Source organism: Canis aureus, chromosome 3 (genome assembly GCF_053574225.1).
Source record: "Canis aureus isolate CA01 chromosome 3, VMU_Caureus_v.1.0, whole genome shotgun sequence".
In the NCBI taxonomy this organism is placed as follows: Eukaryota; Metazoa; Chordata; class Mammalia; order Carnivora; family Canidae; genus Canis; species Canis aureus.
Window position 1 is genome coordinate 74,945,319 of NC_135613.1, and position 16,670 is coordinate 74,961,988.

General features: G+C 56.9%; 1 protein-coding gene across 1 annotated transcript in view; it reads right to left on the reverse strand.

Annotated features, from left to right (window-relative positions):
• Positions 1–16,670, reverse strand: part of LOC144311403 (nectin-1) — a 64,591-nt gene that overhangs the window by 6,522 nt on the left and 41,399 nt on the right. Inside the window, exons 2-5 of the mRNA XM_077893866.1 lie at positions 9,648–9,998; positions 8,798–9,100; positions 8,276–8,393; positions 6,720–6,871 (exon numbers count right to left, since the gene is read on the reverse strand). Coding sequence (XP_077749992.1) covers positions 6,720–6,871; positions 8,276–8,393; positions 8,798–9,100; positions 9,648–9,998 — 924 coding nt within the window. The remainder of the gene's footprint in view (positions 1–6,719; positions 6,872–8,275; positions 8,394–8,797; positions 9,101–9,647; positions 9,999–16,670) is intronic.

Genomic DNA, 16,670 nt, shown 5'->3' on the forward strand with positions numbered 1-16,670 from the left:
GTGCCCCAAAGGGCAGCTAGCAGGAACCTAGCCTCTGTTGTTTTTACCCTGCCTGCTGCCTCTTCAGTTCTTGCCCAGATCTGAGTGCTCTCCTCTCTAACCTGCCTCATCACTTCCCCCATCCACCTACCCATCTACGGATCTATCCATCCACCGATCCATCCGTCCATCCATCCATCCACCCATCTACCCATCCATCCATCCATCCATCCACCAAGCCACCCACCCATCCCTCTACTCCCTACCCAACTATCCATCTATATACCCATCTACCCGTCTACCAATCCATCCATCCATCCATCCATCCACCTATGCAATCAAAAAACATCTACGGAGCATCTATTTTGCTAGTCACAGGATACAAGAAACTCATAGCCTATCTGGGGAACCAAATGACACCCTTAGGGACAAAGCAGCACACAGACATTCAAGGGCACTGGCAGAGAAGTGCCTCAGGATTCAGGGGAAGGAGAACAGTGTGGACTGGAGTTAGCCCAGGCTCCTTGGAAAAGACTTATGCCATGCCTTGAAAGATGGCAAGGACTTGGAGAGGCCAAGAGAATAAAACAGGCATGCAAATGAGGGGACCTACCTTTCCTTTCAAATCTTTCCATCAAATCTTGTTGACTCTTCCTATTCAATATTTTATCACTTCATGCCAGATTTTACTGTCTTTGATTCCCGACTCTCCCACCTCCATCTGGTCTCTGTCCCCTTTCAGTCACTCTATCCATGGTCAGGAAGTTAATTTCCACTGTGTAGACACTACCACTCCCTTTCTCAAAGATGAGCAGTGATGTCCCCACCGCCCACTAGACAGTGCCAGTCTGGGCTTCAGAGCTTCCATCATGCCACTTGATCTTGGCTTTGGCTAACTTGTCCGCCTTGTTGTCCAAGTTCATTCTTTACTGCAAATCTTTGCTCATGCTGTTGGCACTGCTAGAAATGCCCTTCCTCATTCCTTCCTTTCCATTCTTTCAGTTTTCGAATGGCTAAGGTTCTCCTTTTCTCGAAGGAATGAGGAGAGGGGCTGGGGAAGTGGCAGCCTCAGGATAATTCGGAACTGTTTCTAGTCAGGGTGTTACGGCTGTGTGCAGTCTAAGTTCTGATGCATTTATTTTTATGCTTTCTGCGACAGCGGAGACCCAATGAAAAAATAAAGCTCTCCTACATCGTACTCGACTAGATTGAATTTTGGGGGCCCCACTAATCAAAGTATGGTAGAGTTTGCTGTATTACCTGTTTCATGAGAGTGGCTTGTGTCCCAAATTAGTCCATAAATTCGAATTCAGAGTAAATCCAGAACCTGACCACTTTCCACCATCGCTCTGCCCCTAATTGAAGCCACCATCACCTGTCACCTGCATTATTGCAGTAGCTGTATAACTGGCTTCCCTGATTATAACCTTTTCCTTTTATAGACGATTTTGAACACAGCAGCCACAGAGCCCTGTTAAGTCTGGAGAGTTTAAAATGGCCTACATGACCTGTGCCTCCACTCCCTACCTCTGATTTCATCTCTTGCTTTCTTCCTGGCTCACTCTGCTCCAGGCTTACTCAGGGCCTTTGCACTGGCTGCCCTCCACCCAGAAGACTCTTCCCCTAGGTGTCCTATGGTCCCTCCCTCACCTCCTTCAGGGCCTGGCTCAAACTTCTGAGATCACCTTCTCACTGAGGCCCTCCCTGACTGCCCTATTTCAAACCACAGCTCACGAACCCCACCCTGGCACTTGTGACCCTTTGATCCTGTTCTTCTTTTCTCCATGTCACTTTTTTTTTTTTTTTTTTTTTAAGATTTACTTGACATGGAGAAAGCACAAGCAGGGGAAAGGGTAGGGAGAGGGAGAAGACTCCTTGCAGAGCAGGGAACCTGATGCAGGACTCAATCCCAGGGCCCTGGGATCATGACCTGAGCCAAAGGCAGATGCTTAACCACTGAGCCCCCCAGGTGCCCTTCCATGCCACTTTCAAAATGATCATATATTTTTTCCAATGTATTTCATCTGTTGGTTGCCATCTGTCCTTCTGTATTAAAACATAAACTCTAGAGGGACAGGGACATTGTTTGGCTCATTGATATATTCCCAAGCATCTCCCTGCCTGGCATGTGGCTGGAGTTCAAGAATATTTGTTGAACGAATTCTGTTAAGGCAAAGCTTGTCTCAGAGGTGAGCCTCTGGGTGTCTTTCCTCCTCAAGGTCTCTTCTTTTTCTTTTTCTTTTTTTTTCTGTTTAACTCCCCCCCCCACCCCCCCCCACCCCCCGCTAAGAAGGTTTACTCTTCCCTGGGGATCTGTTGGGACCCAAAGGGAACGCTGGTTATTTTGGCTGTTTTAGGGCCAGGCCTGCCCAGAGGTAGAAGAATGGCTAAGACGACCTTCTGGCACTGTGGATTTCAGAGTGCAGATGCCGAGTGAGGGTGCAGGAGGAGAAGACAGGAGGGTCTCATTCACTGGCAAGTGGAGGTGGCTGTGTGGTGTGGAATGGAGCACCTCACTCCCCACCCCCCATCTTATGAAGGGTGCAGCTTGGCCTCCATTCCTGAAAGACCATGGCCTCCCCTCTGGGATGGCAGGCTGGTCGGGCCCCTGGAGGTGGTGAGAGTTTGGCTTCCCCTTGGGGGCTGTGAGTGAGGGGGTAGGCAGGTACAAGGGCTGTGGGCAGACCAGCTTAGGGTTTTTGTTTGATCTAGGATCTGGAGGAGGTTTGGGGTCAAAGAGAATGTATGGGCTTGCTTCCAAACCAATGTCTGGGGCTTCCCCAGGCAGGCATCCTGAGATGAGGCCAGGAAGCTACGAGAACTACACCTCCCAGTGTGCAGTGCTGTGGCTGCAGGGAGGGTAGGAAGGCCCGAGGTTGGACTCTGAAAGCCTTCTTGTCCTGTAGGAGCTGCGGCAGCTGCACAGCGAGTCAGGCCACTGGACAGGGCCTCATCAAGCTGGAGCAGTACTGAGTCCTCCCAGGGGCCAGGATGCAGCTGCCTTCACACAGACTCCGCAGCACACTGCCATTCACCAGCCTGGAGAAAGGCATGTCTGCCCATGGCACGGCCAGGGCTCCCGTTTGCACACTCAGTATGCAGACAGGCGCCCGCCTGCTTGCCAGTGCACATTTACACACTCAGGACCACACACCCACACTCATGCCCCGGTGTGCATCGTGGCAGGTTCACACACACCCTCCCTTCCAGATGGACCCCGAAGCCTCACTGACACTTGTTCCTGAGAATTCCCAGTCTAAGAGAGAGACCTGTTACCCTCACCCTCAAGTGGTCATCCCCAGTGGATGAGCCCAGGACTTCAGTGGAAATAGGAATTGGGGCAGACACCCTCCCTGCTCTGCTCCCTGAGTGGCCTGGATGCTCTCTTCCCCACAGCCCCAGTCCCAGGGATAGATGCTGTCCCATTTGGACCCTTTACTCTGGTCAAGGCCATACCCTGAGCACCTCTCCCCACTCTCTACATTAGAGGGAGAAGGGAAGGGAGCTCACTGGTTTGTTTTGTGACTACTGGCCGGACCCCATGAAATTGCTCTTGGCCACTTGGATCTTGGAAATGGGCCTCTCTGAGGGCCTCAGGCCCTGAGGACATGTACACACAATTCTGGTGAGTCTGTCTCCTTGTCCCCATGGCCACAGCCCAGGCCTGTTACTTCCCACTAGGGACACCCTCACTATACAGCCCCTAACTGGTCCCCTGGTGCCATCCACACAGCCTCCCAAATGCTTGGTCTATATGACCTGCCTCGCCACACTGCTTCTCCGCTGAGAACCCTTCAGAGACTTGCCTTTGACAACACAGAGAAAGGCTGGTTTCTCCCATTCCTGCCCACCTGGCTCCCAACATCTCCTTCCTATGAGCTTCCCTTGCCTGCAAACCCCACCTTCTATCATCCTCATAGGAACAACTCAAACACCACCTCCTCCACCTTGATCCGGGGCCCCAAGAAGCCCGTGCTAAAGTGTGTCTGTGCAGGTGCAATGCCTCGCATATGTGTGCCCTGCACACACACGTATCTTTGGCACACACCCCACCACACGCCTCCTCCCCCTCCTGCCCCAGCTGCTCCTCATTTTCCTCTCCAGATGCGCCCAGGGCAAAGCTATTACCCGAACGGATGGCCAGAATGAAAAATTAAATTTCCACTTATCCGTCTCACTCATGCATTCCCTCCTGACTGGGGGGCTTGGAGCCTGGGGCCTGGCCGTGTCCCTTGGACTGGGCCCCCAGAGACAGACACGAGGTGAGGTGGGACTGGGGCTCAGACGTTGTCTGTGAGCTCAAGAACACACAGCTCTGCAAGGCTCAGACTTCCTGGATGGGCTCTCCAGGGGGGCAGAGAGAGCTTCCCCCCTTCCCTTGGGACGGGCTGGCTAAACCGCTCCTGGGCACATCGATGATTCAGTGAGCGTCACGCCTCTCTGGCTTCTGCCTCACTGGGCTGTCAACAAGAGTGGCCTATGCAAGGCCCTTCTCACCACCCATGTGTGTGACTTGGTTACCACCCCTGTCCCGCCCCGTGTCTCTGGGAGCACAGGAGGATATGCCGTGTGCCTCTTCTAGCTGGAGCCCAGGCAGCGTGGCCTACCTGCTCACAAGGCCAGCTAGGCCTGACCACAGACCCCATGCAGGGTGCCACTGCGGCCTCAGCCCCAAGGAAACAGCCCACCTTCATGGCTGGCTTCTTTCCTCTCTGTTTTGTAGCCTGGGCCTGGGAAGTGCCCCCTTCCCTTCCTCCCTGCTCCTGGACCTGATGTGACTCCCAGATGAGCAGTCCTGGACTCTGGTCATCCAGCGTCCTCCTGAGCTTTGGGAAAAGGGAGGCCCTGACTTGGCTCTTTTGACCCTGCCCTGAGGGCTGGGTAGCACCACCTGGCCCCATAGGCCTCAAAGGGCCCCTTACTGGTCCACTCATGCCAAGGGTAGAATCATGGGGGAATCACTGCTCCCAGTTTCTTGACCTCCTCCCTGATTTCCCGTCGCCCCCCAGTTGGGGGGTGATGCAGCAGTGGTGTTGGTGGCCCACCACTGGGGAAGGTACCATCACACAGGGGGGCTCAGTGTGTGCAGCCAGTGGCCCATGCCCCTGGCCGGAGGTAAATGGGATTATTTCTGTGTTACAGGCTGAGAGGTGAAGGCCACAGAGCCAGGAAGAGCCAGGATGTGTGCACAGTGAGGCCAAGTGTGTGTTGTCCCTTGTAGGACATGCCTCGCAGTGGTGCGGTCACACTCTAAGTCTTATGAATACTTCTCATCCTGTCTGCTCCGTGGTCCCACGGCCAGAGCCTGGGCACCCATGAGGCTCCTACTGAAATCTGGCCCAGATTTTCTCCAGGAGGGGACACGTGTGTGACTCTACCCACTGCCCCACCCCGTTTCCACCCCAAAGCCTAGCCTGGAGGATGGGTGGCCTTAGCTTTTCCCAGGCTCCACCTCGGATGCTTCTACTACTTTAACCAGTCAGAGGGCCAAGGGCAGGGGGTTGAAGAAAGTGGCCAATGACCAGAGACTCCACCTTCCCTGGGTGAGGATGGATGGAACAGCCCCAATGGCAGGTGGTGCAAATCCTGGACGCCTTCAGGCGGCTCATTTTGCAGCTGTGCCTTGGACGTACCCACAAACATGGTTGACTTCTGAGACGCTGGCCCAGAGCTAGTGCGTCTTCAGAACTGTGCTTGCCCTGCCCAACTTCTGATACTCCAGGGCCTGGCTTGACGTCTCCCTAAGGTCACTTCCTGCGCATGACACGTACCCTGGACACCACACTTCCTGTCCCGGGTGGTTCTTTCTGTCACTTTCTTATCCTGCAGCCAGCTCAGCTACGATGCTAAAGACACTCCCTCTTCCAGCTTGTGAACTTGTGATGGCTACTGTACCCCTCTATTGGCTTGTTGCGACCTTTCCATTAATAATGATAATGATAGAGATCAAGATGATAATCACAGAGCACAGGCTATTTGTTGACAGACTGGTCTGTGCTAGGTACTGGGCCAACATGATGCAAATTCTGACAACAAGCCTTTAAGGCACCTTGTCTCATCCCCATTTTCACAGGAGGGCTTGTCCGCGTGCCAGCTGCCTGACAATGAAGCCTATGCTCCTTTCGTGGCCCTGTGCGAAGCCTCTCCCAGAACATGCTAGCTCCTGTGCTCCTTCCCTTTGCCCTGAGACGTCAGGTGGCTGATTCTCCTCATCTGCACTGACACAGAGAGAGATGCAGGGAAGATAGGAATTCAGTCAAGGGTGCACTGCCATGGCTTTGGGCTGTCTCCTTGTTTTCCCCCCAGGGTCCCCGCTTGGGATAAGCCTCGCCCTTCTGCCCACGTGGGGTTCCTGAGCTGCAGGATTTGAGTTCCACCTGCAAGCCCCCCACGCCAAGCCAGCATCACAGGATGCGGGCAGGCTCTAACACCTGTCCTCCACCGTCCCCCGCTCCCCAACCCCAACAGCATCCTCCCAGATAGCTCTTCCTTCCTCCCTGCTGGAGCCTCCCTCTGACCCCTCTTTGATCGGGGGTCACCCTGTTTCACACACAGCCTTATAACAGGGGAAAGAGAAAAGCAAAAGCAAGGCCAATGAATGGCCAGAGCTCAAGGGGGATCCAGAAGAGGAAGAGGAGACACAAACTTCCTGCAATAACAGAACCCGAAGGTTGCGTTGCGTCGACAGTGGAGGAAGCAGTGGTGGGGAGAGAGAGGCAGGGCCGGGCGCAGCCTCCTACCTGTGATATTGACCTCCACCTGGCCCGAGCGCGTGCCGATGGGGTTGGTGGCCTCACACACATAGGTCCCTGCCAGGCTGTAGTTGATAGGCCCCCTGAAGAAGAGGGTTCTGTTCTGGGCCTCCACGCCCTTGGGGAGAGAGCCGTTGAGCCTGTAGGGATGGGGAGACAGGCCAGATGGTTATGACTCTGGCTCAGAAGCTGCCCTGGTGTCACCCACCTGCCTCCAAGGGTCCCCACCCTTTGGCCGAGTTAATAATAGGCAGGGTCTGTCTTGGGAGGAGGAGAAGCAACCACAGCAATAACCTATTGCATTTCACAGTTTCCTATTATTCAGCGTTTCATGCTTGATGGTCCCAGCACTAAAATGTAGACAGGACAGGAAGGGACTGGTCCCACTGAACAGGTGAGAAACTCTACGTTCAAGGTCAAGGAACACAGCCTCTATGTGATAGAACTGGAGCCTTAGCCAGGTCTTGGACTCCTGGCACGGTGCTTTTCTGACCACTCTTTGGTTTCTTGGGTTGCTGGTTCATCATAGAGATGTCTGGGTCCTAACCCCGGATCTACTGAACCTGGACTGCTGGAGCCATGGCCTGGAAATCTGTATTTTGACAAGTGGCTCGGGTAACACGATGTGACCCATGTCGAGGAATCGTGTTCCATTTCACTACCTCATTTTCTCAGTGGGTGTTATCACAGGCCTTTTTCCTGGGGAACATCCTTCTGATCCCCGAGGCCTCGAAGCTATTATTCTCTTGGACCTAGCAGCTCCCAGGCACACTGCTGAAATTGGCAAGCAGGCCCTGGACAGCCACTTGCACCTTCAGAGGCACTTCTGGTTCTAGGAAGTGGATGGAGGGTGAGAATTAGCTAGGGCATGCCAGCACCTTCCACTTGGACAAAGTGGACAGAGACTATAGACACAATGTGGGCACAAGCTTCTGGCCATCAACATCAACCTGCTTCTTGGCTTCCCTACGCCCATCTTTCTATGTGTTCCATCCAGCTCTTCTCTGGGAAGAACCTTGGCTCAGGCCATCAGAGCAGGCTGGAGGGGCAGACGGGACCTGTGAGAGCCAGGCTCAGAGACTGTCATCAACAAGATGACAGGATGTGGGGCAAGCACTCCATGAACACGGGTGTTCTGGGCTGACGGCTGCCCTCTCCTTGAGAACCTGGGGGTGCCGGAGAGAAGGAACGGGAACAAAGAAAGATCTGGGATGCTCCAGAAAGCCAGCTTCCCTGGGGACACCTCGATAAAAATAAATAGCGGGGGCTGGGGTGGGAGTGACTCAGACTGAATCACCAAAGGGAAACGATAACATTCTTTATTAGGGAGAAGGCAAGTGGATTATGAGGGAATCCCCCTCTGGCAGAATGGTTTGGCCCACTGACCCTGATGCTGCCAGACATGGGGTGTCTGTGCCTGGGATCTCCCCATCTCGCTGAGAAACCTGAACCAGGATCCTCATTTCCTCCTGACACGATGCTCCTGGAGGTGGTGGGGGAGGGGTGGGTACCTCCCTGTGACCAGCCAGCCCCAGAGCACTTACGTGGTCCAGTGGTACTCGGTGGCAGGGGGGTTGGCATCGGCTTTGCATGTGAGCTTCACATCCATCCGCTGAAGGTACCAGTTCCCATCAAACCCCTCGATGGTCACTTCGGGCTCATCTGTGGGGCCGGGGATGATGTTTGAGAAGGGTAAGGGCAGCCGTGGCAGGGTGAGGGGACCTTGGCCAGGGAAGGAATAGGAGGTAGCAGTGACGTGGAGACAGCTGGAGAGGGGGAGAGGGAGGAGGTGGATGGGGATCACGGGCCCTCAGAGCAGAAGGAGCGAGGAGGATGAGGAAGGACAAGGACAGATGAGCCAAGGGAGATGGAAGAAGAGAAGAGGGAGGACAAAGCACCCCCAAAAAGCAAGAGGGAGGGGGAAGGTCAGAGGGGTGAGGAGGAAGGAGTGGGGGGAGTGGCAGGAGGAGAGAAGCAGAGGAGGAGGGAGGGCTGGCATGGGGGAGGTGGGGGGAGGGACAGGGGTGCCCACCCCGGGTACCCGGCCCACACCGCGCCCTGCTCACACTGCACGTTGAGGGTGAGGCTTTCCCGGAAGCGATCCATGTGGTAGTTGACGATGCAGGCCAGGGACTGCTGGTGGGCCTCCCGGCTGGGCACCAGGCGGTAGCGGCTGATGACGGTCACCGTGCCGTTGGGGTTCCGGATCTCTTGGTACTCCGCTTCGCCCTTCAGGCGGGTTTCCCAGGACACCACGCTGGGAGGCTTCCCATTGGCGGAGGTGCAGGTGGCCACCAGGACCTTGTCGTCCTGCCCCTTCTTGGCTCGAAGCACAGCCTGGGTACCCTCCACCCAGTTGGTGGGTTTGGCTGCGGGGAAGCAGAGAGAGCCATGGCACCAGCTCTACCGCCCCGCTCAAGGTGTGCAGGCCCGGGATGTGGCCCTCGCCATCCTTGCCTCTCAGCTGTGCTGCACCAGAGTGGCTCCCATCGCTTCTCATGGGACTGCTTCATATCTAACCTACGTCCTTCCTGCTCTACGACTGGTAGCCGATCTTGTCAAGCCGAAGCCTTCTCAGAGCCTTGGCATGCTCAAGGCAAGTGGCTCATGCGGCCCTTTTCCTTACCTGGTGTCTGAAGCTTCTGGCTACTTCCCGGTCATCCACGAAGTACCCAGGTGGGCCTCCAGCCTGACTCCTAATCCTCAGCTCTGTCCACAGCTAAGGCCCTGCTCCCGACCCCCAGTGAACTGTGGGACAGCCCGGCTGGAAGGGACTGGAAGCACCAAGCCCGGAGCTTTGGGAGCATGTCAACCCAGGGAGAAGGTCTGGGGCCACTGAGGCACACGGTGAGGATGGCCAGGCCCCAGGCCCCAGGCCCCTGCACAAGCAGGGAGGGAGGGGTCGGGCCAGCTTACCCATCACGGTGAGGTTGAGCTGGCTCTCCCGATTGCCGGCGGGGAAGGTGGCAAACTCGCAGATGTAGACCCCCTCATCGTCCAGCTCCAGGCGGGAGAGGCGGATGGTGCCGTCGGTGAAGGAGGGCCGCAGGAATTCCACGCGCTCGCGGTAGGGAGCCAGCACCGAGACGCCCATGGCTGGGTTGTAGATGGCCACGTTCTGCTTGGAGCCATTGGTGGCCTTCTGCCAGGTGACCTGGGTGATCTTCACGCTGGGCAGCGGGTTGGTGAAGCTGCAGTGCAGCACCACATCCGTGCCGATGAAACCGTACATGGAGTCGTTCACCTGGACCACCTGGGCGTCGGTGCCTGGCGGAGGAGACGCGGGGCTGGTCAGTGACAGGCTCGGCCCCCCGCCCAGGCTCCCGGGGCGCTGCCGCTTTCTTCCTGGCGGCATTTCTCTTTTGATTCTCATCATAAAGATAGTACTCTGCTTGTAATAAAAGCACTCTAGGCAATACTGAAAACTACCGAGAAGAAAAGGCACCACCCATGATCCATCCCGCTGCTCAGAAATCTCACCGCTAACCTCGTAGGCGGCATTCCTCCTCTACTTCCTTCTCTCTACATCCTTTCTCTAGATGTCTCTGCATGACCGTCTCTTCCCTACACAAAGTCAGAATCCTATTGCACGTATTGTTTCCTACGTTGCCTTTTCTCCATGGCAGGAATATACACCTCCACCCCGGTTTCTGAGGAGGCTCGAGGGCACTGCTCTCCTAGGAGCCGCCAACTGCGTCAGCCTTCCTGGGCCTCAGTTCCCTTTTGGCAAATGGGGCATAAAGATCCAGTCCTCCACCTCACCGGGGTTGCTAGGAGAACCAAATGGGACTAACGAGAAAGTGTGTCAGGAGACAGGAAGCGCTGCCCACATGGCTCACAGTGGCCGCCATGATGGCCACCCCCATAGGTCTTCTCCCTTAAGACTGGGTGCCCACGCCCTGGGGGCACCGGCTCCGTCCCTGCCACCCAGCCAGGCAGGTTGAAGTAGGTGCTGTGCAAGGCCCTACTGGCTGGCTCCTGACTGCCTTACCGACCTAGCCTAAAAATGTCTGGACATTCGACATCCTGGTTATCTGGGCCCTGCCTCTTGGTCCACGTCTCTCCGTACATGATGCCTTCCAACTGTGTCAGACGGGGCCCCTCCTCAGAACACGCCATGTTCCCGTGTTCCCTTCCTCCCTCTCTCCCTCCTCCTAACACTCCTACTAGACTCTTGCTCATGCAGCACCCTAGAAGGCCCTGGAAGGCTCTTCCCCTTTTCCACCGAAGGATCTCCCACTCAGGCCACCTCTTTTAAGAAGCTTCCCAGACCTTCCCCGCCACCTCTGCTACAGATCTTTTCTGCCTCGGCATGTGGTTGTTCGCGCCTCTGACTTCTCCACCAGAGCAGCATCTATGCGCTGCCCAGCCCAGCCCAGCGTCTGGCACACAGTAGATGCTCAGTAGATCTTTGTTGCCAGACAAATTGCAACGGAACCCGTGAGAATAGAGATTTGCAAGAAACAGGGAGTGATCAGTGGCATCGGATGAATGAATCAATTCCCCCCAGTCTCCTCACCGATTGCTTTATTCCCACTAGAATGACTTGTTTGAGCTCTGCTCTACCCCGAAACTCAGGGCAGCCATCCCCTCCGGTGGGTCTCTCTGGCCCCGGCTCATTACTGAGCTCTGTTACTGGCAGTGCCTCTGCACACTTTGTTTGGTCACATCTTTACTGCACTCAATTTATTGAGCACCATTGATAATATGAATGCCAAGGCCTGTACTGACCCAGTGGCAGGGGGATGGCCTTAAGGGTCTCCCAAGGGAGACTGGGGTTCAAGACTGGAAACGTGGGGCTCACATGTCCCTCTGCACATAGGCAGGGCACACTCCTCTGAGGGGCTTGGAAGACCACAGCAGGTGAAAGCTGCTGCCCCCAACTCCTGCCTTCAGGAGGGTACACAGGCCATCTCCTAGGTCACTGTAGTATCCTCTGTGTTTGGCATACAGTAGGTACTCAAAAATGCTTGCTGAATGGATAGATCTTTGGCCCCTTTGAGCCAGGCCCTTGCCATGCTCTGAAAGCTTCCCTGATGCTCCTCACTTCTCTATTCTCTATTCATATCCACACAGCCCTGCAAAGCTGACCTGGGGTACCCCACCCCTACCCCTCCAGCTGTCCCCTCGGCTGGTCTATGGGGCTCTGACATGTCCCTGGGCAGAGAGCACTGTGGGCTGGTGGGAGTACAATGGAGGGAGCATCCATCAGGGAATCGGGAGAGCTGGGTTCTCTCGGCTCCCTCCTGAATGGACCTTGGGACCTTGGCCAGCCACTTCCCCCTCCTGAGCCCTATTTTCCTCCTCTGTAAGGGAACAGGACTCCCCCAGTTCCCATGGTCCCTTCTGGCCCTGAGTCTGTTTCCCTGAACTGCAGCCCAGCCCAGCTGGGGCCCCACCCCAGAGCGAGTCCCACGGTGAGGTCAGTGGGCCAGACAGCCTAGTGCTCCTGCTGACTGGCCAGTTGGCAAGCGGTTAAGCCCTAGGCCCTCCCAGCAGGATAAGTGGGTGCTCCCTCCCCCACCCCCCTAGTCGCCACTCACCAACCTGCTGGAGGTTGCCCAGCAGCTGAGATAATGTGGGTATAATTGGGGAACTTTCACCACACAAAGCCAGAAAACAGGAAAAGCCAGTTGGGAGGGCTTGGGCCATAGGTTGGGGTTGGGGGTTGGGGTGTGGGCACCAGGAGCTGTCTTGGGATTGGTGCCCAGGCATGGTGGGGCCCATAGCGGGACACAGCTCACCAAGCCTGCCTCGACCCCATCTCTCATCTCAGTCCTCAGCAGGTGTGGGGACGGGCAGGCTTCAGTGCCTGGCACACACGCTGCCATTCATTTGCTGTGTCTTCAGCGGTGACCTCACCCTTCAGAGCTGTGAATGCCAGGAGGGAAGATCGCTGACAGCGGCCTGGGCATGGGGGCGGGGCGAGTGCCGCCAGGGGCTCGGGCGCCCCAGCAGCCCTGTCTCGTCCATCATTGCCTAACCAGACCGAGGCAGCCCTCCCCACCCTGATGTCTGTTTTGGGGTTAAGGCCCCTCTCTCCTCTCCAGAAGCAGCCCCATGGGGGGCTAGCAAGGAGAGTGCCTGGCATGTCAGCTCATTGCACACAAAGCCAGTTCTCCTAGCCCTTGCCCCTTCTCTCCTAGTGATGAGTGGGCAGGTGAGAGTGGGGGAGGGCCTCTAAGGAGGAGGTGGACTCATTTTGATGTTGACCTCTCTGTCCACAGTCCACTGGGAACAAGGGAGCCCTCGGGGTACAGGGTTTGGGGTCATTCCCCGCTCCCAGAGTCCTGGAACTGGGAGGGGCTGACGACACTGGCAAGGTCTGAAGACCCTCCCTAAGCCCTCCACCCCACTCCAGGCTCAGAAACTCAGAACCCAGCTCCCGGTTTGGGATTGCCAGTCTTGGCCTGAGGATGCAGGGTGGGGGAGATGTGCCTCATGCTTTTGACTGGGCAGACTGGGAGGCTTTCGGAGAGGGGGGCACACCTCCAGTGATCGGAGAGGCAGGAGCAGAGTGTCGCAGGGAATGGGGGAGCGGGGATCACTGCTGCAAAGGCGGAGAAAGGGCTGGATCAGGGTAGTGACCCAGGAAGAGGGCCCTCCTCCACGCAGGAAGAGGTGGGCCATAAACCTCCTCTGGAAGGCCCGGGAGAGGGGGCGGAAACAGGAGGCCAGGCCTTTCCAAGCTTCTCCATCAACCACTCAGGCCCTGATGACCTGGAAGCTGACCCTTGTGTCTCCCCAATACTGCCTGAGCTCTTCCCCTTCTCTAAAGGGTTGTCCCATCTCTTCCCCGCCTCGGGCAGGACATGGGCTTGGAAAGAGCCAGACAGTGGGGATTTGCATCCCCCCTCTGTCACGTACAAGCTGTGAAACCTTGGGCAAGTGACTTGACCTCTCTGTGCCTCAATTTGCACTGAGATTGCACATCTGTAAAATGGGCATAACAGTCATACCTAGACCATACAGTCGTTCTCAGGATTAAACGAGTACATGCAAAACTAGAAAGCAGCACTTAGCACAAAATTAAGTGTGCAGTAAACGGTAGTAGCCACCATCACCATCACCACCGCCTTCATCGTCATCTGTATCCCTTTAACTTCTCTTTTCCTGGTGTGTGTGTCTAGTGTGTCTCTTGGTGTTGTGTCCTGCCTGGCTTCCAGCAGATTGTGAATCCCTGTGTGAGAGGGAAGGCACGGGTTTGCCTGGGGTTGAGCTGACCGCATCATGGCTCGCTGGCAGGATCCAGGACTCAAGAGACTAGCCCTCGAACCTTCTCTGGTTCCCCAGGCCATTAGGGCTGCTCCACACAAAGCATCATCTGTCCTCTCGCACAGGCCCCCTCTTACGTGAGAAGCAGGGGCTGTCCCACATGTCGGGGACGGGACCACTAGAATGGTAGCAGATTGGAGCTCCATGGACCACATAATCTGTCATTTTACAAAGGAGGAGTCCAGGATCCGGAGGGGTTGGCTCACTTGCTCAGGGACACAGAAGAGCAGCAACCAGCCCAGTGCTGGTTGGGAAGATCCCACTCTACTTTTTTATAAGGGACTCACATTCTTCATCTAACACCCCAGGGTGCCATACTGGGTGGCATCCGTCCTTCCTGAAATGTGATCTCACAACCTCTCTTGCTCCTTTTGATAAATGGCAGGAATACCAGTTATAAAATGCAGCCACGGTGCCTGCAGGTCACCCTGCGCTGGGCGCAGCGGGCGGGTGGGGCAAGAGGTTGGGGGCCAGGGGTGAAGCCCAGTGGGAGCCTGGGTGGGGGCACCTGCAGGAGGCACAGAGCAGGAAGGACCCAGAGAGGCGGGAGTGAAGGGTAGAGAGATCCATGGGAGCCTCCGTCCTCAGCAGAGAGGTTCTGGTATCCCACGGATACCAAGGAATGTGTTTTCCTTTTCCTGACCTCAACATTTTCCCTGACCACCCTGTGAGCTTGTGCCAGGGTCTGGGATCCAGGGCCCTGCGGGCCTGGGTGCAAGTGCCTCAGTTTCCCCATCAGAGCTGGGGTTGGGCAGTTTGGACTGCCTTCATGGCTTCGCAGAAGTGCTGAGCCAGGCATCGGCCGGCCCCCCCAGACGTCAGGAACCTGTAAAAGCCCGAGCTCAGCAACAAAGCACAAAGGCTCCTCAGTTGTGGCCGACAGACCTGCTCCCCAGGGCCCCGCCCCCTGCCCTGCCCGCCACGGAGCTAATCCGAAGCTGAGGCCATGGGTTCCCACGCAGTGGGGTGTGGCCCAGAATGGGGGGCATCTGCTCCCCACACCCACCTTGAGCAGTTTCTCTTCCCACCCTTTGAAACATCAGACCCCCCCCCCGCCCCTCTCTGGCCAGGCAGGCTGGGACTGGGCCCATGAGGGCGGGTGGGGGGGCACCGGCAAAAGGAGGGGGTTCTGGGATTACTAGCACAGACCAGCTCTTCCTCTGGCCCCCATCCCTGTTCAGAGACTCGGCCTGGGTGCCCTCAGTCGGGTGGACAGCAGGCACAGACCCGGCTGGGAGGACCACTGTGGGAGGAGCTCTGGGCTCCCCACCTACGCCCTCTCAGAGCCCCAAATCCTTTGGGATCCATCCCTAGGGCTTTCCAGGGATCTCACTCCCTGCCACCACCACCACCACCCCAGAACTGGCAGAAAGGAAGAGGACATCCGGTTAGCAACCAGCTTAGTGGTAAGTGGGAATGACTCACCTGGGGAGGGAGGGTGGGCTAGGGTGGGGGGTGGGGTAGGGCCTCCGGCCGAAACCCTGCTGAGTCAGCACAGTGAAAGGTTAGAGGGCCCCTCCTCCCAGTTGGGCAGCTACTTCCCTAAATGTCAACTCCCAGGGCTGGCCAGCTCCTCACTTTCTGATGCCAAGGCCGATCGACCTGGGGGAGAGGCTGGCAAGGAAGAGGATATGATCAGAAGGGAATCCCGTTTCTAGGGTCCCCTCCTCTGGGAAGGTTTTGCCAATCAGTGTTGCCCAGACCCAGTCTGCCAGCAAGAACCCACAAGAGCAGGGTTCTCACCGAGATCCTTTGAACTTGTCTCATCTTGTATCTATGCCCCAGGGAGGTTTCCCCATTATTCGGGAGCCCCCGAGGGCCCAGGCTGCATCTCTACCCTCTGAGGTCCCTTCCATGCCCAGGACGGCGTCCAGGGTGACCCAGGTCAGAGGGCTCAGTGAGGACCCAGGAGCAGCAGCTGACCCAGTCCTTGTCCCCATCCCCCTAGGTCCCCGGTCACCAAGGCTGAGTGCCTCCTGCACTGCAGGTGCTCTGCCCGGTGGGAGTGGGCCCTGGGGGACTCTCTCTGGGAGCAGTGCCTGCTGGGATGGCTCCAGGTGTCCCGGGGCTTTGAGTCCCTGCTGCATCCACCTTGCCAGCAGAGGTGATAACATCCCACCATCCCACAGTCAGGGGCTAATTGCTACTGTCCAAACCCAGGCGCCTCCGCCCCTCATTTGGGGTCACAGAAAAACTGCCGAGGTTTTCTTCTTGGCTGATGACCCCCCTCAAACTCCCGACATGGAGCTGGTTTAATGATGGGCTGTGGGGCTGGCGCCGGAGCCTTGGGCGGGTGAGCGCAGTGCGTGGGAGAGGAGGGGGCGCGGCAGCCTGGGAAAAGCTCGGTGGAGAAGGAGCCCAGGAGCTTCCAGACAGGCTGGGCCGGCCCGCTCCCCAGCAGCCCCAGCAGCCCCAGCAGCCCCAGCAGCGTGGAAGCCCCGGGGTTGTGGTGGTGGCGGTGGGGGCTGCTCCGGCAAGTCTCAGCTCTCTCTGAAACCTAGCAGGACAGGTTGGGGGACCGGGATGAATCAGGGAGCTGGGTTGTGCCTTCTCCCGCTGGGGAGCAAGTGGCCAGGGACACCTGGACCTCTCCCGCAGGCCTGTTCCTGTTGGCTGCCCCCTCCCCAGGGCCCAGGGCAGGGCCAGGCCAGAGCAGCCCCCGAC